This window comes from Amblyomma maculatum, chromosome 10 (genome assembly GCF_055883805.1).
Source record: "Amblyomma maculatum isolate TAMU_Amacu chromosome 10, ASM5588380v1, whole genome shotgun sequence".
Lineage (NCBI taxonomy): Eukaryota > Metazoa > Arthropoda > Arachnida > Ixodida > Ixodidae > Amblyomma > Amblyomma maculatum.
Window position 1 is genome coordinate 159820128 of NC_139353.1, and position 27862 is coordinate 159847989.

Consider the following 27862-nt stretch of genomic DNA (forward strand, 5'->3'; position numbering starts at 1 on the left):
TATAATGCTCAGTATGCACCAACTTGCCCAGGAAGAAGTTATACGGAACTTTGTTCCCTGACCGCCAGACTTGTACTTGATTTATTTCCTTCCTGTTACTTTCAGTCAGGATTCTTCAAGTCGTCATTGGTTTCTCGGTCGAATTCCTGGTAGAGCCTCAATTTAAGCTGCTGACGGGGTGCACACTACTGCTTCCTTAAAAAAACAACAATACATTTCGTCATTTTATTAAACTTTATTTAGGCCAATCATGGCATAAAAAACTCTGGCAAGAAAGAGTTCAAGAAACATAATATAACCTGTTCTTATGAAACAGATGAAAACCTTTGTGAAGACAGATGCTAGAAATGGTATGTCGTTTTGTGCCTACCAACTTAACAGTTTCTTAATACCTGCTCGTTCTACTTATTTGGGAGTTCGCAGCTAAGTCTCATTGTTTTTGCTTGTTCCTGTAGCTGACATATCTTTCATACACATCCTTAATAAAAGCGGCAATAGTGATTCCGCCTGCCGTCACAAGCGTGGTCCGGAAACATTTGACGCCTCTGAAAAAAAAAAAAAGGAAGCATGTATCACCACGCAGCATTCTTAGTTGAATTTCTAAATGCCACACAGTATGAAGGGTTGCAGAAGCAAAAAGAAAAATAAAGCTGCCACCACACTCGCAGTGGACGGATTAAATGGCGAAGGGATAAAAACTTCATTTTCATGCAGCGTTCCACCATGCCTTTATATTTTGTATTCTGTATTCAAAGAAAGGTTCATCACCAAAAAAGGCGAACGGATGGGTTATCACTGTAAAGAATACAGAAAAGTAAATAGGCAATTAAGAACGCATGCTTTTCGCAAAGGAGTAGGAGCAGGCACACGTTTAGAAAGGCTGCAGTCTCAAAAACCTTGATTTCTGACAACAGACAAGCATGGCAGGCCGATCTCTGACTACTTGTATTTTTTTACTTTGTTGAGTTTCGGTGTCAAAAAAAGTTAAATAACAGACTTTTCTGATTCAATGATGATGCTTTATGTTATATCTGCTCCTGGGGCGTCTTTAAAAAGGTCATAAACGATAAAATTTGAGCATAAACAGATTATTGCAGTTCACTCCATGCACGTAATATTAAAATTCCTAGAAATTGTCGGTCATTCGATACACTATATATATTAAAGTGATATTTTTTATTCATTCGAAAGCAGGTTCCCGATCTAGCAATCATTGGCAGCTTACGTCACCCAAAATATCTCAATGTCGTTTGCTATTCGCAGTGCCGGATGTACTGTTGCATGCATGACCTCGACGTTGGTGGCTGATGATTTTTTTCTTCTCCAGCAAAAAGATTTTATTGCCTTATTTTCTTCTTTTCTTCGAGAGGGCTTGACTTAATGGTGACAATGCCGTTAGCGAAAAATGAGGAGGCTTGAAATTCCCTGGTACATTCTTTGTTGGGCCGACCTGCGCCCGCAAAAGAACTAAGCAATGGCGGCGGCGATAGCAACCAGCGTGCTCGGAGATCGTCGATCTATGAATGCCAGTCTGAATAATCAGCGCTCATTTAAAAGGAAGCGAGATCTAGATAAACCCGTTAACGACCCTGGAACACTGTGGAAGCATACGCGTGTGGCTGGAAACGTTCGAGATACGTCTAGATGGATGGATGGATGGATAGATGGATGGATGGATGGATGGATGGATGGATGGATGGATGGATGGATGGATGGATGGATGGATGGATGGATGGATGGATGGATGGATGGTGGGCGGATGAATGGACGTACGGACGGACGGATGGGCGGGCAGATAGATAGATAGATAGATAGATAGATAGATAGATAGATAGATAGATAGATAGATAGATAGATAGATAGATAGATAGATAGATAGATAGATAGATAGATAGATAGATAGATAGATAGATAGATAGATAGATAGATAGATAGATAGATAGATAGATAGATAGATAGACAGACATACAGACAGACAGACAGACAGACAGACAGACAGACAGACAGACAGACAGACAGACAGACAGACAGACAGACAGACAGACAGATAGACAGACAGACAGACAGACAGACAGACAGACAGACAGACAGACAGACAGACAGACAGACAGACCGACAGACAGACAGACAGACAGACAGACAGACAGACAGACAGACAGATAGATAGATAGATAGATAGATAGATAGATAGATAGATAGATAGATAGATAGATAGATAGATAGATAGATAGATAGATAGATAGATAGATAGATAGATAGATAGATAGATAGATAGATAGATAGATAGATAGATAGGTAGATAGATAGATAGATAGATAGATAGATAGATAGATAGATAGATAGATAGATAGATAGATAGATAGATAGATAGATAGATAGATAGATAGATAGATAGATAGATAGATATATAGATAGATAGATAGATAGATAGATAGATAGATAGATAGATAGATAGATAGATAGATAGATAGATAGATAGATAGATAGATAGATAGATAGATAGATAGATAGATAGATAGATAGATAGATAGATAGATAGATAGATAGATAGATAGATAGATAGATGGATAGATAGATAGATAGATAGATAGATAGATAGATAGATAGATAGATAGATAGATAGATAGATAGATAGATAGTAAATAAAGTTGTTAGTGAGCGTATGTATGTGTCCTCTTCCTTGTCCGTCATCTGCTAGCGTTCTTTCTCTCATAATTAATAACCAACTCGACCGGCAACCTACCCTGTTCAAGCATTCGCCGTGAGATCGACCTAGAGGTGGTGACACCGTCGCTCTAATAGTGTGGTTCAGCTGCCGGCAACAATCTGGGCATGCACGCTGCGTAGGGCTGCTTTCAAGTTTACGGCTGGTTTGTTGGCGTTGAAAACGTGCCTTATGCAATGCCTTAGCAATTTATGTTTAGAGTGTTCCACTATTGCAGAACAAACTCTATGGATTTCGTCAATGCAGGAAAAAAAAGATGCACTAATTTCAGGAAAACAAGGCGTGCAACCACCGGTCATTTAGATTTATTGGCATCGCTTTGCACTCCTTTTGCGTTGTACGGTGCTCACAGGCCTGATACTTGGGCCTGAACAGTATATATCGCATGTTTATCAACGCACTTATCTTATACGAGTGAGGCAGCCAAATTTAGTACTAAGCTCACGGAAAACATTGTTTGTGCTTTGACCTGCAGTACTTTAAAATGAATCGAGGCAGCCTAGTTCATTATATCGCACTTGACTCGAGGATTAAGCAGCTTAAATTTAGCACTTATAGCGTGATGCCCGGCGGGTTGCCTAGGCTGAGTGCGCATCAATGCGGCGTCGTCGCGGAATGGGCCGGCAGTTCGACGCCGACTGATATTTCTGACCAAGGTCATTGCTGATAAGAAACGGGAACGTATAAAGTGTAGCTGCTTGGCCTCCTTCCTTAACATTTTTAAGCTACTTAGAAGCTCAGCTTTACAGGCCTTCGGATGTCAAGTTCTCGCTCGGCCTGCGATTTGGCCAAAACGTATCGGACGACTGTCCACTCATCAGTTTGTCGGCGTAGCAGGGCCGAAAGTCGCGCAATACGACGAAAGTCGCCCGTTGGTCGTGCTGACGTCGTTACCGGTGTAATGCGACAGATCAGTGCATCGATAATCTAAGGAATCTAATCGCGCAGCCCACTGACTCTGAACCTACCTTATCCTGAAGAAAATATATCTGACTCAATATCGCTTTTGTGCAGTAACATCATCATGAGGGACGACCACTGTGTCAGCCGTCCGCCAACGGTAAAGAGGTGTCTCCTTTGATATTGCAGCCTGCATTGCAAACGACGCTACGCCGCCTATTCTCTTGTGACCTCAAACGAGTATTTCAAAATGGCGGCTGCTCTCGGTTGGAGGAGTTGCCGTTCCGATTTCTATCGCGTTTTTTCGATATGCCTGTGCTCTAGGCACTAAAACTGTGAGAGCAGAATCACAGACTTGCATACTATTCACAGAAGTAAAAAACGCAATACATAGAACGACTCTGTCAACGCCTCTTTTTTCACTAAATCTCTATTACTGGGAATGAATTACAATTATGATGAAGGAACAGCGCAAGGGACGGGACACAGGAACACGAGGAAGCATGAGCACAAGGCGCTGACTATCAAGAGTAGATACTCAGCGTCTTATGCTCATGCTTCCTCGTGTCACTGTGTCCCGCCCCTTGCACTGTTCCTTCACCTAGCAAAAGCTACTAGCCCACAACTCATTCTTATGAAATGCCGGTAAGATCTTATGAAATGCCGGCCAGCTAGACTCCTTTAGAAACCTCGCTCCTTTCCAGTCGCGAACTCGTCATCGCGGGAGAACTGGACGACAAATGCTTTTAATGCGTAAGCACTATATGACTATTTTTTCGTTTTCGTGTCATTACGAGCTTGGCCACACTATTACGTTCGCACTAAGGCGTTTATAAGAAGAAAATGGTTGCACCAGATAGAGCATCGAGAAATCACACTTGCGAAATCGGGATGTGCATTTGGGTTAATAGGTAAATAATTAGCCCCAATAAAGTCACTTATACGTCGAAATTGCCGGGAGGGGTAATGTTGACGTCCAAAGAGCGTCACGTGGTATTTGATTTCAGTCCAAACTTCTGGTGGTGGCAAATGTGAAATGTTTAATTGGACGTGAACGAGCGGGAAAGGATGTGATGGGCGCGCACAAATTGGCAGAAATTGTTAGAAAATGTGTATGAAGGGAGGTAATCAACCAACTGCACCCCGAAAAATTCCGAGATTCCTCTAGAACCTGCAGTGCAGAAATGCGAAAACCTGAACGTTGCTTCAATACACGGTAGATTGCGCGCACCTGCCGAATCATTCTACTAAACGCATCAAAATTCACCACCGTTCTATAATCGTTTATAGGGCACGAAAGATACAATATCTGTTACTCGCTGAATCCAACTGACACACCTAGCGGAAAACACATCAACGTTCACGCTTACGCATTTATCTAGGGTTGACACTGCAGTGAGTTAGGAATGTTTTTTCGTTTTAGTGCGTAATTTTTGTAGGCTTTCAGAATCGGTCGCACGGCGCATGGGCTATGATGTTGTAAATGTATTATCGTCGGTGTATACGAAAGCACCAACCAATAAAATTGCTTCTAAGAGCTGGAGCTGTCGTCCAATTTCCCTCCAAAGCATTGTCTAAAGATGGATAAATATAATCATGACCGTATTCACGCTGTTTTCCCGCGTCTGGCAAATTACCGCGGTTCTAATGGGAAGAGCTTAGTTTTTGCTTTCCGTGAATAGCAAATAACAAAACAGCAGATTACGCTTTCTTTGAATATATCTAGTTGCCCTGGAAACGAGCGCTGTCCTTTTGAGGCTTCTTCTGTACGCACTTAACAAATATCGGCTTTCTTTTTTGTTGCCTTGTTTTTCTATTCTCTTTGAAAGCCCATTCCATCTTGGTTTCAACAAAGATATCAGTTAACCTAGGTTTGTTTAACTACAAAGCATAATTTATCACCCGTTTTTCAGCGTTTGTGAACCCCTCCTTATCCAACATGGCCCATATGTGAGCATCGAAAAACAAATGAACTACGTGCTGCTCTGATAAGGTGTTCTGGTCAGCCTCCGTTTCTGATTTCAGTAACTGCAAAATTACGACACAACAAAATTACCTGAGAATATGCCACAAGTAGATGCATTCCTTTACCTGTCGCAATGCCTGTGTTCAAGGCTTTTTAATCTGATGTTTTTAAGAGTGACTTTATTTTTATTAAATATATTTCTGACCATCCTCTTTGGCTATTCATGTGTGGATGCTAAAGCGTGCTTTTCTAGTCCTCTGCTGAGTTGCGACGGATGTCATTCGTCAGTCGTAGCTTGCACAGGTATTCTCTATTTCCAGTAACCCAGCACTCCGCGCGAATTATTTCTCCGAAGGGCTGCGTAAAAGAAGCAATGAATAGTAATCAAGATGCAGTATCTCTTTTCCGCACGCTTTAGTGTGGGCTGTTTGTCCTTTTTAAATCGGCAGCATTAGTGCTCTCGGTTCGAAAAAAAAAATTGTTCGTCCGCTTCGAGAGATTTGATGGCGTCGACCATTTGAAACCTCGCTAACTTGAAAAATCACAGGCTGCTCCTACTAGGTTTTTCCTTCTGCCGGGAAAATTTCTCCACGACGCCGGTGTCCACTGTTGGAAGCCTCGAGGGCTCGAAGAGTCTTGCACCTGCGCTGGAAGGCGAAAGATGCTTGAGGTAGCCAATGATTGTTCGATAATCGGGTTGTCTAAATCATGAACCAGATTGCATGGTCCATATGCAGTGATCTGCCAATCTGGCAGCTCCTTTCTTATAAAAGGGTGTGATGTCAATCGAACACACCAGCTGCCTTGCAATTTTTCGTTGGAAGTCTTCAAACATTGCGAGCATGCATCACGCAGGCTGTGCTTGGGAACTTCCATGGCTGAACATTTCGTCGGACATCTTCTATAAGAAACTTCTGACAACACTCTAAATGATTCCCATTCGATCTATATTGTCCCTAACATTTTATGCACAGCCAACAGCGCAGACATACATCCTATTGCAGGGAACTTAAGATTACGTGTCCCTGTGAGCCGCCGCAGCTGACTGGGTAGGGTGCTCGACAACTGTACCCAAGGACGCGGGATCTAATCCCGGCAGCGATGGCCGTTATAAGAAGGAGGCGAAATGCAAGGTGCCCGTGTACGTTACGACGTCCGTTCACGTTAAAGAACCCCATATGGTCGAACTTGCCGGAGCGCTCCACTATGGCGTCTCTTATAGCTGGAGCCGCTTCAGTACGTTAAACCGACACAAACAAAACCAAGCGATTGAACTAGGGGGCCCCACAAATTTATTCGATCATTCGTCATTTTTGCGAAGGACTGCGGCGTCTGTTTAACAAATATTTTCAGTATTCTCCTTCCTTTCTGTACAACCTGGTCGCGTTGATTTAGCGTGTTTCCTGTTTCCTCACATATTACACAGGCTGCACAAAGCTTTCGATTCTTTTCTGTGCATTTCTCTACCACCTGAGTAATATTTAGAACGTGGTAAACGTAAATGGCCGTATTACGGCCAGGTAATTTGATTAGTTCAAGTACGCGACTGATCTGAAGAAAGCATTCACTTAGCGTAATCTATCTCGTTATCCATGGGTTAAGATGACAGGGTGCTCTTTTGAAATTTTAGAGTCGCATTTTTGTGAACGAACAGACAGTGAACAAATAAACGATGCACTCAAATTCGTTTCAATCGCATCAAGCGCACCCTCACCCCCCCAAAAAAAGCTTACAAAGCAGAATAAGCATCAAGCGCAACGCTCGACTGGTCATCACCGGCAGCTTTCGCGAGTAAATTCCTGGCTTTTCTATGTCACCATGAAGTCACTTTAAAACAATGACATCTCGTCATTTAAGCGTTAGGGTATAGAGCCCTACCGGGATTCGGGGACAAGGATTCGAACAATGTCAATGTTCTTTCAGCTGCATACCTGTAAGCTTGAGTGTTGATGTCCAGCGAGAAGATAGAGAAATATATTGTTACGGGGATGTACTTGACGTAACTGGCGATGCGATAGGCTTAACTCGACGCAAAAATATATTGCACCTTCCTTTCCCCAGAACAAAAGAATAAACAAAAAATTTAAAATTTCAGGGAATGAAAAGTTGTTATTACGATATCGGATCTACTCTTATAGCGAAGCTTGAGTGTCCCCCTCCCCCATCATTTTGATAAGGCGGTTTTAATCTGCATTTCTGCATTTGCAGGCGGCATGGTCAGAGGCCAAATATTTATGCAAATAAAGGAGATGTTTTCTGGGGAACAAATGGCCTGTAAAACCTAGATAAATAGTTCTTACAAAGAAATATAAAATACAGTTGTCTTCAGTTCCTCGTCAGGATGACGCAAGCAGACTTCTATCTTTAATACACAGTAGAGGTTGATCGATTGTTTGCTTTCTTGATTGAATAATTACCTTAGTAGGTGATGGACCTCATATTAGTCATAAACATGGAGCTGAAGTCAAATCAGACTCCTGGGTTTCCTTTAGAACAGTGTGTATGCGCGGCCTACTGCTGGTTGAGTTTCAGACATACAGGCTTCAAGGAACTGTACTTGAAAATTTGCTTGCCGAACATCTTGTCGTCTTCTGAAGAAATTTCCAGTCACATGATCATCGACTCTTGATTTACCCGTTTGCACTACAAATGTTTTCTTTGCTTATTGTTTCTTTGCGTGTAGAATGTTGGACCTGTGAGCATTATCGTGAACTCCAAGAAAACCAGTGGCAGCCGTAGTAGGTGGTGGGCGCCCGGTACTCATCAGACAATGCTATACACAAATCTGCTGCGGCCGCAACTTCTCAGAATTCAGGGCCACGGCGCAGGCCAAAGGCTCTGCAGCCTCTTCCTTGAATTTCGACTCTTCCCTCAAAAATGAAGTCCTCATTTCGGCACCCATGTCAGCCAGGAGATATCCCTTGTATAACTGCCTTATAAATCAACTAGCGAGCCCACTACTAATCACGAACTAGAAGGTCAGCCTCAGCTATAGACAGGGAAGCTTTCAAAGGCCGGCGAAAGGACCACTTACTGCTCATTGTGACGCGGATAAAATCTCGATTCTCCGTGTAAGCAAAAAAGGTTAATCTTCTTATCATACAGGCTACCTTTAAACCATAAGCACAATGAGATGGAAGCACCACGTTTTTTCATTTGAAAATAGTGTAACTATTAAAGAGGAAGTTTACTAACCTTGTCGAGCCAAGGTCGTCAGAGCTGTAAATTTGACTTACCAAGATACTTTGTTGTGCGAGTTGGTACACATTCATTATTAATTTAAACAGCGAGAACAAGACGGCAAAGGACAAGATAAAAGAAAGCCACAGTACAAGCGCTGACTCACAACTATGCCTAAACATTTACTCCAAGGCCCAGATAAAAACAAATATGACGAAAAAGAAACAATCACGTGAAACGACCCCTGGGTTCACCTGCTGCACAAAACGCACTCAAAAAAGACATATCTTTGCTTGAAAGAGCGACAGAAGTCTTGCTGACACACATATTGTCCGTTGAGATAAAATATGATTCAACAGTCGTCATCTTTTCTTTTTTGTGGCGATACAACCTAACATGGTCAAACCTAGGAGTATATTTCTCCTTCTTCATTGGTTCACATCAATGGCAATGTGAGACTAGAAATGTTTCGTCCTTGCCACTTTTCACGTTATTCCGGTGTTTCAGTAGTTTCTTTTTAATACAGCGTCCTGTTTGTCCTAGAGACGTTTTTAGTTTCGATGCCTGGGTGCAGCCATCTTAGTTTGAGTGTGGCGCCCCGTATGAGCCAAACTGCGGAATGTCCGCTCCGGCGCCTCTTGACGCCATCTTGGGCTGTGCTGTACGTGTTGATGTTGCGGTGCGGCAGTGTAAAAGTGCTGTTTCGCGGTGCGCGTGAAAGCTATCCAACACCTTGATGCTATTTGTGCTTTGTTTGAGCGCGCCAGGAAACCGTATACCATCCGTTTGACATAGCGGCTGCTGTTGGAAACAGCACAGCGGCCGGGGTGGCTGCGAAGGACTGCGCTCCACTTCGGCAGTGAGGATGTATCTGTTATATCTTTCACGATACATGTATTTTCAATTATATTTTATTATCGCAATGGTAACTGCACACACAAATACACAGCGAATGAACCGCATAGACAGCTACCGAATTCGGAATGCAGATACTCAGGAAGATGCTTTCCAGTTATCGCCGCATTGATTTAACATGAAGTGCGACCCATTTCGATATACGATCGAGCTGTCCTGCTTCAACAATGTATACTTTCAAGTTAAACTACAGTTCAAGACTAGCACTTAAAAGAAGTAGGGTCTAAAATACCATCCCTCGACGTTTTTATAAAGCCTTGGTGTTCGTCCTGCGGCGAGACAACATCGTATACCCCCGTCCCGTATGTCATAGCAGCATCGTTTGCACGACGTATTGTTGAGCAAAACGTCGAAAAACGTGCGCTCTCAGCGGCACCATGAATGAAAACGACAAATTCACAGCAAATACAGCAGCGCTTACGAAAGCAGCACCGCCCGCTGGCGCGGCGGACTACGGCACTCTCGTCGAGCGCTACTCCCTAGTCGTCGCTAGGCCTACATTGTTTCGCATCGAAGGCACATCCGACGACGCTTTGTAATTGCTCAGCGCTAGAGTAAATGGTTTCTCATGGAACTGCTTACTGCCGATCCCATAGTATCAGTAAAAGAACTAAATCTTGGTGATGCCTTAGCAGCATGCGTGCAGACGATGAGCCGCGCTCCGCACCAGCGGCAATGTGTGCGTAACTTATTTTTATTGCAATTATCAAAACACGATATGGGTCAGAAATCCGCAAAGTTGTTTTTTGTTGTCGGCTTATTGTTTAAAGAACAGATTTTAGCACGCTCTTGCGTTGGCGGAGAAGATCCACCGTATCGTTGGCGCGGAGGGCTTGCGGGAGGCACGGCCTGCCCGGCGTGCGTGGCTACTATGTACGGCGGAGGAAGTGAAGTGGCCATCTTATTCGTGAGTCCTTCATTGGTATTAAGTTTATCTGGCTTACATAAAACGTTCATAAGCGAATTAAATAAGGTTAGACTGGAAAGCGGTCAAGCAGACTCGGACTGTCGATGCATGCTTCCCGCATACGCTCTCGGCCATCTTGTTGCGATTTCTTTGATTCTTTACGCAGTCCACGATCACGCATTGCTGTCCCGATGACATTACCACTAAAAGGGGCTCTAATAAAGGTATTTAGGTCTCTCAAACGACAATATACCGAGGTACAAGGCTTCTCTGCTATGCATGAAGCGTACGAGTGCACAGCCCACTCGGTACAGGCAACAATGGACCGGCGCAAGGAATCTGGTTAGACAGTATTTTCCTCCTCTCCTGCTCGCTCTCGGTAAAACGGTCTATATAACAGGCTCCACAAGAGAGTGGAAGCCTATACACAACATCAGTCTTGCATCCAAGAAATGGGTCTCTATGTTTCACCCCACATCCTTGCTTCTTCGATTCTCTTTCCCTTTGAATACCCTAATGAAAAAAACCTATGAGTCACAATAACATCATACAAATTCTCATACTAGACTCATACTAATCTTATACAAATCTCATATAATATCATACTAAACGCATTCATCATATGAGAAATATATGAGAAATAATGATATTTGTATGAGTTTAGTATGAGAAATCTGTATGAGATTATTGTAACTCATGCGGATTTGTTTCACTACGGTGGCCGGGCAAATCCTCTTCATCTTGAGCGGGGCGGTCAATGCGACGTCAACACCATACCTCTTGCCTACATTTTTGAGGCCATGTGAAATTCTGCGCACATACGGTACCACCGCAACCTTCCTCTTCTTCTCACCCATGCTGGGCAGGGATTTCTGTCTGTGCGTTCCTTTAAGGCTCTTCAGAATCCGGCAACTGGCCTCATTATTAACCGAATCCGATAACCAGCCTTTGCAATTCTTGTCTATTGTCTTTCAAAACCCTTTTTACTGAGTGTGGATCCGGGCTGGAATTTACAGCTTAAAACCAGTTGACGATCGATTACAGTAATTAGATTTATTGATTCAGTTCGGTGAGGATCATGTTTGTTGGGAACAAAACCCGAGATCGGTGAAGCCCTTGCTAAGCTCCAATTCGGGGCATTCCAAATAAGTGAAGAATGGGATGATCAACACATGCTTGGTAAATACGTTGAAGAAATCTTGCTATCACGGCATGGGGGCAACAATTTTGAAAAGAAAATTGACAAGAAATGCAAAGGCCGGTTATTGGGAGTCGGTTATTAATGAGGCCAGTTGCCCGGTACTGAAGAGCTTTAAAGGAACGCACAGACAGAGATCAGAAATCAGACAGATGTTTATTACTTTTGTTATTATTGTTTTGTTGCCATGTTACCACCCTGCTTGGACCTGTACAAGGTTCGCAGTATTGAATAAAGAAAGAAGAAGAAAGAAAGAAAGAAATCCTTTCCCAGCACGCACAGAATTTCACATGGCCTCAAAAATGTAGGCAAGAGGTATGGTGTCGACGTCGCTTTGATCGCCCCGCTCAAGATGAAGAGGATTTGCCCGGCTATTCAGAGGGAAAGAGAATCAAGGAAGCAAGAATGTGGGGTGAAACATAGAGACCCATTTGTTGGATGGAAGACTGGTATTGTGTACAGTCTTCGACTCTCTTGTGGAGCCTGTTATATAGGACAAACAGGACGCTGTATTAACAAGAGACTACTGAAACACCGGAACAACTTGGAAAGTGGCAAGGACAAAACATTGCGAGTCTCACATTGCCATTCATGTGAAACAATGAAGAAGGAGAAGAAGAAGTGTACTCCTAGGTTTGACCAGGTTAGGATTTTGTATAGCCACAAAGAAAAAAATGACGAGAGAGATAGTTGAATCATATTTTATTTCTACTGAAAATAAGTGTGTCAGTAAGACTTCTCTTGCTTTTTCAAGTAAAGAGATGTCTTTTTTGAGTGAAGTTTTGTGCAGCGGGTGAACCCAGGGGTCGTTTCACGTGATTGTTTCGTTTTCGTCATATTTGTTTCTATCTGGGCTTAGGCATAGTTGTGAGTCGACGCTTGTACTGTAGCTTCCATTTATCTTGTCCTTTGTCTTCTTGTTCCCGATGTTTAAATTAATAATGACTGTAGAATTGACCTTCAAGTGTAGGAGTAGAGGTGTTTAAGCCACGTGACATAACACGCAAGGTTTATTCGTGGAATGAAAAGGCGCTGTTAAATTTGACATCGCGTGTACTCTTCATGAGAAGCTTGAATCCTACCCTTTTTTCGGTGATGACAAATTGAGTCTCCATTTACTGGCGGAGCGGTATTAGGTAAAATATTTGTGCGGTCATACATTATATATTTGTGCAAATAAATTAATACTAAAATACATGCAAAGTGTACTCTCATATAGAAGCATTGGATAGATTTTTTTTCTTCGTTTGCCATTTTTATTGCTCTTACATTACTGTCTGTGGCTTTTTGCATGACAAAACACAGTTAAGCTTTCCTACTTCTACAAAGTGAGAACATCCTTATCGGTGGACCACAGCCACACTGGAAGACTTACAAAGAAATCACCAGTGACAGCACTCATTACTAAACAGTTATTTGGTCTTTCTACATCCTGCGTATGGGCTGTTTGTACCCAGTACATAAAGCGCGCCTCACACAACTATTACCGCGTACATTTTCAAAGGCCCATTGGACTGGCACGGGTAAGGAAATGGTATTTGTAAAGGCACTGCGAGTTTTCGCGCTGGCATCAAACTCATACAACGCACTGCACTATGCTTTTCCGCTAGGCAGAAAAGACATGAAGTAGTTCGTAACCGCATGGTCGCTCTCTACGTAACGGCTACTGCTAAGTTTCCATATATTCGGCCTAGTGAACTTGAAAAAATTCTAGACATTTCACTAATTTCTCACAAGACCTAATGATTGTTGCATTATGCACTCGGCGCGTCATCCATATCATACAACTTAGAACGCCGTCTGTTATCACAAAACTGCATTTTTCATCATGGAACAAATATTTTTTACGTAGCTAGTTTCATTGTAATATGTAAAAGCATCACACATGCTGCTTATTTCTTGGTTACACAAATCAACAATAGGCCAGTTCTAACAAACTTAGTGGGAATTGAGATTGTAAAGAAGAAATCAATTCGGTTCAATATTGTATGAAACATATTCCATGCTACGCAAGCAAATATCAGAGTCCTTAGTACAATAAATTCAATCGTTTTCATCTGTGTTTCACCAAGGCTAGTGCACATACCGTTCTTGCGCTTCAATACCGTGATCGCTCATAACTCTTCCTTCCCGATAAGACCATCCTTGGTTAGCCTGGTGGAGAAAAGACAAAAACTATGCATTTCGAAAATCAAGCTAATTGCATGGAAAACAACAAAATCTGCTTTTGCGTGCCACAAAATGTAAAACTACACTATGATATGCAGTCAAGTCCTGTGCTAGTGGTCATATCACTCGTCAGTTGAGTACACTGGAATAACTTTGAAACACGGCAGCCCCAGTAGCCCAAAAGGTGAATGTTGGCTAATTAGAGAAAATCAGCAGTGATAAGAGAGATTTTCCCCATGAACTTTGGCATGAGGTCAGTATGCTTTACGATAGCTGTTCTTACATTGGGCACATGGTTGCCACTTGCTTGAGATGCATAAGGCTTACATGATATAAGAAAGCTTCAAAGAGAGGGCGCGGTAAAACATCATTAGCTCCCAGTTCACAATACAATAGACAAGGTGGTAGGGTTGAATTCTTATTCTGCTGTAATAATTCCCATTCAGTGTGCAATAACTTTCTCGCTTTGGGAATAGGGGAATAAAGTAATCTGTCTAAAAACCAAAATTGGCATAAAATGTACTGTTCACAATGTGTTCCTAAGCGCTGCATCTCCCATATCAAATTATATGCCCTGGCTTGTGTGATAGACGGTTCTATAATTTTTTGCGGCACGCCCGTCTTAGAGGCTATCAATACGCCATACCGTTTCAAATGAAGGCCATATTTCGGCATTCGTATGAACAGGTTTAGCCCAACATAACGAGCGATGATCGCAGACCAAATGAAATGCTCTTCCTTAGCTGCATATCTTCATTTCACGGTGCGATAGCGATAAGTCGTCCTTTTTATCACCGAATAGATTTTCTCAACAGGAAGGTGTTCAGCTCGTGTAGGCGATAAGTCGTATTGTGCCGTCCTGTCCCACTAACAGTGTTCCATTAAACTCCACGTCGCTGGAGTCAGCGTAGACGAAATTCAATTCAATTCAATTCAATTTTATTATATCCGTTTAGGATCGCTTTTTCATCAAAATGGTATAGAAACAAGTGAGCAACGTTTACAAGGTCACCTTGTTGGCAAAGCCCCCTGAAAGCTTCTTGTTAGTCACCACTCCGCCTCCCCGGAGTGATTGATGTATAAACTACAGGCAATGCTGCTATTTACTTATTTATTCTAGAGACATGCCACAAAAAACGCCGGTATTATGCTCAGATGCCCAACGCGTTGAAAGATACTAAACTGTTATTTGGATGTTGAAAATTAGAGACACCAGTGATATTGTAGGGTCAGGGATAACACCTTGTGTCAGGGATTTACGTGCGCTGATCATCCGAGAAACCGATGTTTCTCAAAACGACAAAGGCACTTATCAGGCTTCTTCGCCAGTTTCGCATCTAAGCATAACGTGTGATTCTTGGTGTGCTGATGTTTAGTTTGTCAGAAAATGGTGATGTCATTAAAGTCTGCCAGGACTGACTGCTATTTTAGACAGGCTAAAACAGTGTCTAATGTGCATTGAAACGTGGACGAGATCCAGCAGAGACAACACGGAAACAATTTTGAACTCATGCAAGTCATCATACGTAATGAAAGCATTTTCTCTTGTCGAATTGTCACTAGTATCCTCTTTTGAGACCTATTGAAGGGCAAACATAGACGCTACATAGTCGGTCCTGCACTTAATTAGTCTGCATCAGCATCAATTATCAGCACGTAATAAGAGCGGGGTAAATGTCATGGATCACTGCCTTGTCGTGGCGGAGGGGCTTCCGAAACTTGATGAAGTCGTGAGCTCTGATGTGTAGGGCCACCCAAGATAGACAGGTCACGGCAGACAGTTCTGACAAAATGTGATTCACTGGAGAAGGTAATGGCAACCCATTCCAGTATTTCCTGACAAGAAAACCCTAAGGCCAGTCACAATAGCATTAATGATATGGCGCCGGAAGATGAGCCCCCCAGGTTGGGAGGCGTCCCACATGTTGCTGGGAGTGAGCAAAGGGAGATTCCTAGTAACTCCAGTACGACTGAAGCGGCTGGGCTAAAGCCGAAAGGACGCTCAGTTGTGGGTGTGTCGGGAAGCGACCGGAAAGTACGATGTTGCAAGGAGATATATCACATAGCAAAATGGAACGTAAGATCTATGACGCAAGGTAAACTTGATGTTGTCAAAAGAGAAATGGGCAGATTGAACATTGATATATTGGGTATCAGTGAGCTCAAGTGGACCGCAATGGGAGAATTTAATTCCGGTGACACATATGTCTTTTACTGGGGGCACGAATTCAGGTTAAGGAATAGGGTCGCTCCCATTGTAAACAGAAGATTGAGCAAAGCAGTGGTAAGGTACAACCCCAAAAACGACCCAATGATTTCATTTCGGACCCAAGGTCACCCTTTAAACATAACAGTTATCCAAGTCTATGCACCAACCACTACTGCTGAAGAAGCTGACGTAGAGAGATTTTATGCTGACCTGCAATGCGTTTTAGACCGCACTCCATCATCAGACGTCCTTTTGCTCGCAGGAGACTGGAATGCTAAGGTGGAAAGTGAAGAAATATCCGAAATTACAGGCAAGCTCGGTCTTGGTGAGCCAAATGAAACTGGGCAGAGGCTAGTAGAGTTGTGTCAAGAAAACAACCTGATCATAGCGAATACTCACTTTCAACAGCACAAGAGACGCTTGTACACATGGACGTCACCGGACGGTATTTACAGAAATCAGATTGATTACATTCTTTGCCGGCAGAGACGAAGAAGTGCTATAAAAGCAGTAAAAACAAGGCCTGCGGCCGATTTTGGCACCCATCACCACCTTCTTGTTGCCAAATTTAAGCTTCGATTGAGGAAAACGTAGAAAACTAGAAGGCCTTTCAGTTATGATCTGGATCAAATTCCATCAGAATATGCTGTGGAAGTGAGGAATAGATTTCAAGAATTAGATGTAGAAGACAAAGAGCCTGAAGAGACATGGACTGATGTTCGTGATATAATACAAGAAGTTGTATACTAAGGTAGTTCCATAGCAAAAGAAATGCAAGAAAGCAAACTGGATATCCGAAGAGGCTTTGCAAAGAGCTGAGGAAAGGAGGATGGTAAAAGTTATGGGGAAAGATTGAAGGTTTTCAAAGCGAATTTTCAGAAAATAACAAGGAGAGATAAGAATGTCTTCCTGAACATACAGTGCCAAGCACTTGAGGACAACAGCCAACTGAGGAACACAAGAGCTCTGTATAAGGAAATCAAAGATATAAAAGGAAGCTTCTGTGCTAAGTTGGACGTGATAAAGGATGAACGAGGCAGGGACCTCACTGAAGCCTCATAGATAAAGGAGATGTGACAGGAATACACAGAAGCAACAGATGTTTGGTTTGGGCTAGTTGGTAGCAGTTTCTTGAAGACATAGCGCAAAAAAAAAAGGGGACAACACAGATGTAGACAGGACAGGCGCTAACTGACAACTTTATTTTCGAGGAAAACCGCAGCACAATTTATGTCAAAACTCACGTGACAATCAAGGGGCCTTATACTACGACCAGATACAGTTTGACAAAGGGCGGCCGACAATCTTGACCCGGAGAAACCAAAAAGGAACAAGGGGGCCGGAAAGCATTATCAACAGATTATATAAAACTCATTGTGAATTGTCAGTTAGCGCCTGTCCTGTCTACATCTGTGTTGTCCCCGTCTTTTTTGTGCTATGTCTTCAAGATACACAGAAGAACTGTAAAAGAAGGACCCGGATCTGCAAATCCAACATAAGACAGATGTAATTACTGATCTCGAGCCGGGCATCCTGAAGACTGAAGTTGAATGGGCCTTAGCCAGCCTTGCTAAGAATAAAGCTGGCGGAATTGATGGCATTCCAGCTGAGATGCTTCAAAACCTCAACCATGACGCTGTTACCGTACTGTATGCATTATGTCAGCAAATTTCGACAACGGTGCAGTGGCCACAGAATGGGAGGAGGTCCGTTCACATTCCCATTCCAAAGAAAGGCAGTGCCAAAGGTTGTTCCAAATACCGCGCGATCGCGCTTATTTTGCATGCTAGCAAGGTGATTCTGAAAATTCTCCAAGGTAAGCTGCAGCAGTATACGGATCAGGAGCTTCCGGACGTGCAAGCTGGGTTTCGCAAGGGCAGAGGAACTAAAGACCAGTTTGCCAACCATCGCTGGATCATGGAAAAAGCAAGAGAGTTCAAGAAACCTATCTACTTCTGCTTTAATGATTACGCGAAAGCGTTTGACTGCGTAGATCACAGCAGATTGTGGCAAGCTCTCTAAGAAATGGGAGTTCCAATTCACCTCATCTGTCTCCTCAGGAACCTGTAAGAAGGACAAGAGGCCACAGTCAGAACTGGGCATGGTCTTACTGATTGGTTTCCGATTGAGAAAGGCGCGAGGCAAGGCTGCATACTGTCGCCCTGCCTATTTAACCTATATGCAGAGTGCATCATGAGGAAGGCCGGTCTGGACGAGTCTTCAGCTGGAGTGAAGATTGCTGGGAAACGTATCGACAACCTTATATATGCGGATGATACCACTTTATTGGAAGAAAGTGAAGTGGAACTAAAGCGACTTCTGATGCGCGTACAAGAAGAGAGTGAGAAGTTTGGTCTTAATCTGAACATTAAAAAGACAAAGATCATGGCGTCTTGCACTATCAAGTCCTGGAGCATCAAGGGACAAAACATGGAAGCTGTGACATATTTTCTCTTGGGCTCCAAGATTACCCCGGAAGGAGACTGCCGCCATGAAATTAGGAGACGCCTGCTTCTGGGAAAGAGAGCCACGGCTAGCCTTGACCTCCTAGTAAAGAGCACTGACATTAGTCTGCCAACCAAGTTCCGTATAACTCGTGCTACGGTCTTTCCAGTTGTGATGTATGGATGCGAGAGTTGGACTGTAAAGAAGGCTGACCGCCGAAGAATTGACGCGTTTGAATTGTGGTGCTGGCGGAGCCTGTTGAGAGTTCCTTGGACGGCCAGAAATCAAATCAGTCGATATTGTCGACCATAAACTCTGACTGCTCATTGGAGGGACAAATTTTAAAGTTAAAGCTCAGCTACTTTGGTCATCTGATGAGAAGAGAAGAGTCGTTGGAGAAAGATTTGATGTTGGGAAAGGTTGAGGGTCACCGGAGAAGGGGTAGGCAGCGAACGCGATGGTTAGAAGGCATCCTCGAGGCGCTGCAGACGAAGTTGTGTGATGTTAGGAAGATAATGAGAGACCGGAAAGCGTTGCTTGATATGGTCCGTGGGGTTACGAAGAGTCGGACACGACTGAACGACTGAATAGAATTGAAATGTCTTTTTTATGCAAGTTGTTCAACCCTAATAAAACCGTTGCGTATTGTTGCCTCTTTTTCCCCCTGGAATCACAAGTTACTCCAGCTGTCTTGAACAGCATAATACCATTTACCGGTGAGCGATTTGTCAACTTTCGCTTTAATGGCGTCACGTTTCTTCAGCGAAAGGTGGTATGGGTGCTGCCGCTGCCATGTCGATTATTATGCGATATCTGTACATAGGATTTTGTCAGACCTTGGACCTCGTGGCAAATCTGCAGTACCTGTTGCCAGAACCGAGATTATAAATTTAATAGTGTGAATGACAGGCATTCAGTTTAGATTTGTGAGAGCGTTGCATACAGGGGCCTCATCTTGAGGGCTCTTGTTATAGGGAGCACAGATAAGGCCTCCCATTGATCGATATCGATTAAAGAAGGGCGGGATTTATGCTCTTGGCAAGGTGCTGGTTCTCTTTGGCAAAGTTCCCGATGACGACGCTCGAATTACATTACGACATCGCGTGCGATGGCTGTTCCCTTCACAAGAAGCAGCGGCAGGTGGTCATTCTCAACGTTGCCGTAGTGATGTAATATATGTGTACACAAGATACGCCGCATTGGAGTGTGCTAAATGAAGTAGGGATAGACAGGGGAAGTTGGAAGGGAGGGACCCCTGCTGTGCTGGTCGACGATACGCCGAGTAACAATCCGTTAAACTTCTGACTTAACAGCCTTTGGTCTGCTTCTTGCAGGTCTCCAGCTCCGTATGTCTGCAGAATTTCCTCGCCCAAGGTCACTGCACGGACACGCTTACAAGACTACAATTTCACCGACTTAAATGACACTTTTGAGGTCAGTTAGAGGTGCGCAACCACAAAGCAGGCGTAATCTAGTGACCCGCAGCAGTGGGAATGCTAGTTTCCAACCATCTAATCTTAATGTTCCTTATATCATAGAAGTTGCGGTGTATTACTGAACAATTTGAGCCGTAACCAAGTAAAGCTGTCAGGTAGAATCTAATCGTCCTTATACACCAGTCTGACAGAGCCGTCGTCTGCTGTCGCTGCTGTCCTCGAGCGATGTATCGCCGTATCTCGTGGAAAATCTTCACAAGTCCCGACCTCAGCAAGCTTGACTCCGGATACCACAAGATTGTTTTCCCAGTGTTGACTGGAAGGAAGGTGTTTCTCGTACCCTGTGACCCGACCGGGGCTCGGAAATCGGCAGCTCAAAGGCGACAATTATCTAAAGTATTGGCGGCCGCATATATTCGTGTTCTGGCGTGCCTACCAGTGATATTCTCTTGCAATTGGGCATTCGCGATTCTGAGGGCAGAAGTCGCCCAACAGGCCGTCAAGGCGTTAAGGGCACTCCTTGTAAAGATGCCGAGATTCGTCGCAGTAATAGTGTGGGATCGACAGTCCGGAGCACGCCACACTGCACCCTTCCGTGGTAGCTGGTAGTTGGTGCTACGGGCTCGTGAGGGAGGCTCCACTGCTTCCCTGCCAGAGTTGTGCGCTGACATTGTAACCAGATGCCTGACAGAGGGAGGACAGAGCATAATGGATATTTTGACAAGCCGATGGGGAGTATCGATGCACTTCTTTTGTTAAGCAGCCTATTGCACTTTTTCCTGGACGACGCCTGACAACGAAGTCAAAAAGAAGTCTTTGAAAAGCGTCCCGAACGCCTGTAAATTCTATGTGTCAATGGTCGGGATCACCTCGAGCAAAACACCCGTGTAATAATGTGGGGACGTAGACAAGGCGACGACCCAAAGCCTTTTACATCTTGGTTGCTCGACAGGCACTCTTCTTTTTTAACATTATCTTCTTTGCAGTCACCTTCGAGCAACAGAGCGTAGAAGACCACGCACTAGGGCCGCCAGCGGCTTCTGTTTTCCCCAAAGTATGGCAAAAATTTTCCTCTTCCTGGAGGAATATGCACGCTTGAAAAGTCTGGCCCTGTCTTAAAATTGTGCCCGCTCACTTTCATTTTTAGTCTTCTATACAACAATGCTCTGGATAAACCGGTTTATAGGTCTTACTCTATTATCAGCGGCCTGGTTCATGAAGTGCACTACCCCGCCGGGGTGGCGCAGTGGTTACGGCGCTCGACTATTGCGCCCAAGGACGCGGGATTGAATCCCGGCCTCGGCGGCCGCTTTTCGATGGAGGCGAAAAGCAAGGCGTCCGTGTGCTGTGCGATGTCAGTGCACGTTAAAGAACCCCAGGTGGTCGAAATTTCCGGAGTCCTCCACTACGGTGTCTCTCATAGTCTGAGTCGCTTTGGGACGTTAAACCCCACAAACCAACCAACCATGTAGTGCACTGCAGTCTTAGCTTTTTCACGGCAATCAGCTTTAGGGAGGCGTCCACAAGTCCATGTCCTCACAGTCTCATTAATGGTACCTTATATTCAATTCAGCTTATTTTCGTGATGCAGATGAATACAAAGCAATAGTAACACGGACAAGAAAAACGGACGTAAAATACTGGCACAGCGCCTGTGTGCCAGACCGTCATTGTTACCAGCGCTGTATTCGCCTGCAAATCAACTAAGAATCTAACAACTGCGTATTATTTTCGTCGCTTGAAACATTACAGGTGAAGTCACACGTGGGTGATCGTTAGCCAAACTTCCATGTCTTCGAACACGCCCATATGAATTTCAGGTAGTGTTCGCAGTGGGGGATATAGACTCGGAGCCAAAGGTCTCATATATTGGCCTTGTGATGCGGATCCGGTGGTCGACGCTCTGCCGGCCTTTTTGGGTAGCGATGTGCATGAATTCAGGCTACTTTGAGCCGAAGCTGCATTCGGGGTACTGATAGACCGCTTTGAAATCCATGTTGATGCTCGAAGGTGTGAGCAGGTGAAGAAACCCACCCACGACAACACCAAAAGATGTGTGACGGATAGTACATGCCGTTACTCGGAAATGGCTACATCAACCGTAACGAGCTCGAGGGGAACGTCTGCTCATTATATCGCGAATGACGCACGTGTCATGCCTGGCGCGACCGTTTATCATGTTCGTCAAGATTAAGATACGCGCCTTGTTTGCCATACCCCCTTCAGCTATAAAAGCACTGTACCTTCTGCAATAAACGCTTTTTTAGTTCACTGGCCGTCTCGACCGATACATGGTGTCAGAAGTGGGACCACGTCGGGGACCTGCCAACTGAGGATAAACCACGATGGAACAACTGCTGAAGCTTCCTGAACCATTGCGACTATCGGGGAATATCGTCAAGAACTGGTAATTGTTCCTGCAGAAATTCGAGCTTTTTCTGCAAGCGACGGAATCTTCAAAAGAGCCCCGATCCGAAGCTGCCAAAACAGCACTGCTGCTCAGCACTGCCGGAGACGACGCACTAGAGGTATTTAACAACTTTTCTTTCCTCGAGAGCGAGAATAAGCAAGACTACGCTACCGTTGTTAAGAAGTTCAAGGATTACTGCCAGGAGCAACAGAACGAAGTTTATGAGCGGTACATATTCCGGACAAGAGTGCAAGGCGAAGGGGAGCCATTTGAGCATTTTTTGCGAGACCTGAGGAAGCAAGCGAGAAGATGAAATTTTTTGGGGCTTGCCGATTCTTTCATCCGTGACCAAATAGTGTTTGGTACTAACAACTCGAAACTGCGTGAAAAATTGCTCAAGGAAAAAGACTTGACGCTTGTCAAGGCTGAGCAGATTTGCAAAGCGGAGGAAGCAGCTTCGCTACAAAACAAGGCCTGGGGGCCACAGCCTGATAAGCATGTAGCGCTCGTCAAGAAGCAGTCCGAGCAGGTTCACAGCGCGGGGCAAACAGTACAAAACGCATCAGCCTGGGAACAGTCCGAGAAGCAAGGACCGCTAGCCAAGAAGCTATCTCGAAAATGCGCCAGGTGCAACAGTTTTCACGCGATACCCGGCAGTTGTCCAGCGTTCGGCAAAACTTGTTTCGTCTGCGGGAGTGCTAACCATTTCGCAGCCTGCTGCAAAAAGGGCCCGCAAATCAGAGAAGTTGGCGAGGAAGAAGAAAGCTTCGATATTCTCGATGTAACAGTCTCGAGCATTGACGCCAAGGCAGACTGGGTAGTGCAGGCAAAAGTGGCGGACCAGATAGTTCATTACAAAGTGGACACGGGGTCCCAAGCCAACCTACTACCGTACTCTATCTACCGATGGTGCAAAACGGCAGGTGATTTGAAACCGAGCTCTTCGGTGCTCCGATCATACAGTGGTGGTGTCATTCGGCACTTCGGTGTGGCAAGACTACCAGTGATCGTGAACAGCCGGTCTAAAGACATCAACTTTTACGTCGTGAAAAAGGGCAACCAAGCCATACTGAGACTATTAGCAAGCGAGTCCCTCGATCTCGTGTCGCGTGCTGTGGACGCTGTAAAAGCAGGAAGCACCACCGCCAGCAGCAGTGAGGACGCTCTGAATGAATTTCGCCAGCTTTTTCAGGGAACCGGCTGCGTGAGCCGCCAGTACAAAATGGTCCTAAGAAAGGATGCGACGCCTGTTGTTCAGCCAGCTCGACGGGTGCCCTTAGCGCTGAGGAAGCCTTTGAGGGAGGAGCTGGAGCGCATGGAGCGAAGTGGCATCATTGAGAGGGTCCAGAAACCAACAGATTGGGTGAGCACCTAGGTTATCGTGAAAAAAAAAACGGAAAACTACGTGTTTGCATGGACTCTAGAAGCATCAACGAGTGTATACAGCGAGAGCACTACCAGATGCCGAGACGCGAGGACATAGAAGCTGAGCTAGCCGGAGCTAAGTACTTCTCGCTCCTCGATGCGAAGTCTGGGTTTCATCAGGTACCTTTAGATGACGCCACAAAGCAACTATATGCTCGTTCGGTACTCCATTCGGCCGCTACCGATTTTTAAGGCTCCCGTTCGGAATCTCATCAGCCCCGGAAGTATTCCAGAAAATTCTGACAAATATTTGACCGCTGCTAAGGTGTAAGAATATACATAGATGACATTCTGATATGGGCCGCATCTAAGGAAGAACACGATGCACGCCTACGAAACGTGCTGCAGGTGGCAAAAAAAGCCGGCTTAACTTTCAATGCCGAAAAGTGCAAGATTGGCGTGACGGAAATTGAATTCCTGGGTGATGTCATTAGCCAGCATGGAATAAAGCCTAACCCAGCGTTAACTGAGTCACTGAGGGAGACTCCGTGCCCAACGGACAAAGGAGCGGTGCACAGAATGCTAGGAGTAGCCAATTATTTCATCAAGTACTTGCCCAATCTAGCAGAACGTACTACGCTTCTCCGCAGCCTCATCAAAAAGGACTCTGTGTTCGAGTGGACCGACAATCACGCTAGTGAGTGGAGGACGATCTGCGACATGCTTAGCAGTGCACCTCTCCTAGCTATTTTTAACCCAGCCAAAGAAACTAAAATTGTGGCAGATGCATCAAAGAATGGTTTGGGGGCTGCACTCTTACAGCGTCACGGGGAAAACTGGCGTCCGGTCGCTTATGCGTCGCGTGTAATGACCAGCCCAGAGCAGAGGTATTCGCAGATTGAAAAGGAAGCGATGGGGATAACGTTCGGCTGTGAAAAATTTCATCACTGCGTGTACGGACGCAAGATTGTAATCGAAACTGACCACCGCCCGCTGATTGGTGTTGCAACAAAAGGAATCAGTAATATGTCACCCAGGCTTCAACGTTTTTTTTTAGGCTACTTCCTTATGACTTTGACCTTCGGTATGTACCAGGCAAGAAATTCTTCCTCGCAGACATGCTATCAAGGGCTCCAAGGGCAGAGACCCAAGGACTACCCAAATGACACCGAAGACGTTGAAGTCCACGCAGTTGGAGTCTTGTCAGACCTGGTAAGCGCAAAAACGCTGGGCCGTCTGGCCGACGCAACGGCAAAAGATCCGGAATTGCAGTCAGTGATACGCTATATTAATGGTCAAGGTGAAATTTTGGGCATAATGAAGCCATTCGCATCCGAGCTGTCATTGATTAAAGGAATTGTACTTAAAGGCACTAAAGTTGTAGTTCCGAAGTCAATGAGAAAGGAAGTTCTACAACGCATTCATGAAGGACACGTGGGCTTGAACAAGTGCCAGGCAAGAGCCAGAGGCCTAGTGTTCTGGCCGGGGCTGAACTCCGATCTAAACAGCTGTTACAGAGCTGTGCAGTTTGCCGAAAATACGCTTACAAACAGCAAAGCGAGCCGTTTATGATCAGACCTACACCGGACCATGCATGGTACCGTGTAGGCGTTGACATTTTTCAACATGGAGAAAGCTCATACCTTTCCGTTTTTGATGCCTGTTCCAACTTCCCGGAAGTAGAAAAGCTGACTCATACAACATCCAGTGCAGTCATTGAATAGTTGAGCGCCATCTTTTCAAGATACGGGATTCCAATTGAAGTCCACACGGACAATGGGCCCCAGTTTTCGCCTTACGAATTTGCTCTTTTTGCATCTAGGTATGACTTCGACCACGTCACCTCGAGCCCAGAGTTCCCGCGCTCGAATGGACTCGCCGAGAAGGGGGTCCAGACAGTGAAAAGGATCCTAAAGAAAACGGATGAGACAAAGGAGGACTTCTGGCTCGGGTTGCTCGGCTACAGATCCACTCCGCTCGAAGATGGCCGCTCCCCTGGTGAACTGCTGCAGGGAAGGAGACTTCGCACGCGGCTCCCAGACTTCCGGCTGCAGCCAAGCAGACCGGTGTTCAAACGAGCTCAGGAAGACACTCGAGGCAGAATGCTACCACCCCTCAAAACCGGCGATGTCGTGAGGGTGAGTGAAAGGACATGGAATCGCCGCGCTCAAGTAACCGGAACAGTTGCACCGAGGTCTTATCAAGTAGTTACCGAGGACCACCGCGTGCTATGACGCAACAGACAGGATTTACTTCGAACTGGCGAGCTGTTCCAGCAAGAAGCCACCGAATGTGGCTACTCGGAGAGCGAACCACCAAGTGCAGCGCTGCAACCCACAACACCCGTTGCAACAGGACAGTCGTCTGTGAGCTCCGGGACCTCTCCGCAGGCACCGCCACAAGTGACAACGACTGGACCGTCTGTGAGCTCAACAGCTCCGCAGGCTCCTCCACTGCGCCGATCCACCAGAGATACCAGACCACCCCAACGCCTGCGGTACGACCGAAATTTCAACCAAGTGCTTCGCATCTATTCTGCACAGGAGGGAAGATGTATCGCGAATGACGCACGTGCCATGCCTGGCGCGACCGTTTATCATGTTCGTCAAGATTAAGATACGCGCCTTGTTTGCCACACCCCCTTCAGCTATAAAAGCACTGTACCTTCTGCAATAAACGCTTTTTTGGTTCACTGGCCGTCTCGACCGATACACTCATCTATGTCTTAAGCCTGTGCCTATATTGTGAAACCTAGAGAGCTCTTCGATTTATCTCTCCGCAAAACATAAGATTGGCTAGTTTCCGAGTGATAATCTAGGTTGTGAAATATTTTTGGCCTACGTTCAAATTAAGCCATCAATAAGATATTTTAATGTATCTTCACTAAATAGTAGAAGCATATTGCCATACCTGCTCCTGCAGGTAGACGCAGTTTTGCACCATGTCTTCGAGTTAGGTCACAGAAAAGTAGTCACTGAAAAGAAAGAACATATCGAATATATGGTTTAATCTCTAGCAGTGGAGACGGCCACCTCTAATAATCCTAAATAAAATGTTTCATTTACAATACCTTAGGGAAATAAAAAGAAACGAAAGGGAACTAAAATATATGTATCTTCACACAAATTCAAACATCAATCATGCGTATATAACCAATGTATGGTGCTAATATTCTTATATTTCTTTTGTAATGAGGTGGTTTAGGTGGTTTTCATTGAAATATGTGTTATAGTTGGTGCTACGAAGGCCAGCGTTCTTAAGCCAGAGCTCGAGCTTCGTCCACTTTGTCGTCTTCACAACTTCGTCGTCTTCAGCGACATCTCCGTTTTCGTCTTCTTGCTGCTTTTTCTCAGCTCAAGTATCTTTCTTGCAGTTTGCATAAATTGCTGTTTGAAAGGTTTCGTACTAATGCTGCACTGAATTTTATTGGCTTGTGCACGTAAGCATTGTGACACTCTACTAAACAGTTAGCACCATCAGCTTCAACCTCATATTTAAGACATGCTAGGTGTTTCTGAACGTTTTGAATTATTTGAAACCTTTCTGAAAATCGTCAATTTTAAACACAAAATATTTGTGGGAAGAAACCATTAGCCGAGGTGGACATATTACACTGCAAAACTGTCCCAACTATGCAGCTAGTTAACTGAGAGCAGTAATGAACTGTTCTTCCATCGGAGTTGGGTTGTTAGCCTCAGCGCCGAGTTCGAAACCGTGGGCAAAATGATGTCATATCAGTGGACAAAAGGAAAACAAAGTTGGTTTCTAATGACCTGCTGCACAAAGAAGTCTGACGCAGTTTTTTCAGCACAAAACTTAAAGTGAGCGCAAGAGCGGCACAGAAAGGTTGGCAGAAGCAATTTGTGGTGCCAACCTGAGCTTTGGCTATGGCATTCGGTTCGTACCGCAACCGGCTTTGCGCCACGTCATAAGTATTCTTTTTGATCCAGGCTTGATGCACGAGAATTGCCGGTCATTTCGTCAGCGTACTAGTTATTTTTCTCACAGACGGAGCGAAATGAAGTTGATGACACGCC

General features: G+C 44.8%; 1 protein-coding gene and 1 long non-coding RNA gene across 2 annotated transcripts; one reads left to right on the forward strand and one right to left on the reverse strand.

Moving 5' to 3' along the window:
• Nucleotides 1-224: 224 nt before the first annotated feature.
• On the reverse strand, nt 225-26806 carry LOC146177786 (uncharacterized). The gene is made up of 3 exons (XR_014701358.1): nt 26736-26806; nt 13878-13945; nt 225-545 (listed from the first exon to the last, which is right to left on the reverse strand). It is a non-coding gene; the product is annotated as an uncharacterized LOC146177786 (long non-coding RNA).
• LOC146177787 (uncharacterized) lies at nt 24037-26440 on the forward strand. The gene is made up of 3 exons (XM_084580768.1): nt 24037-25037; nt 25648-25963; nt 26102-26440. The coding sequence occupies exons 1-3, from the start codon at nt 24988-24990 to the stop codon at nt 26438-26440; spliced, it is 705 nt and encodes a 234-aa protein (XP_084436894.1). The 5' UTR covers nt 24037-24987.
• Nucleotides 26807-27862: the final 1056 nt, after the last annotated feature.

Bases quoted from the DNA above. Each gene is read 5' to 3' on its own strand.
- LOC146177787 (XM_084580768.1), top strand. From the start codon at position 24,988: ATGACACCGAAGACGTTGAAGTCCACGCAGTTGGAGTCTTGTCAGACC. The intron at 25,038-25,647 runs GTAAGCGCAAAA...TTTTGCATCTAG, and splicing joins TTGGAGTCTTGTCAGACCTG to GTATGACTTCGACCACGTCA. The intron at 25,964-26,101 runs GTGAGTGAAAGG...GAGCTGTTCCAG, and splicing joins AAACCGGCGATGTCGTGAGG to CAAGAAGCCACCGAATGTGG.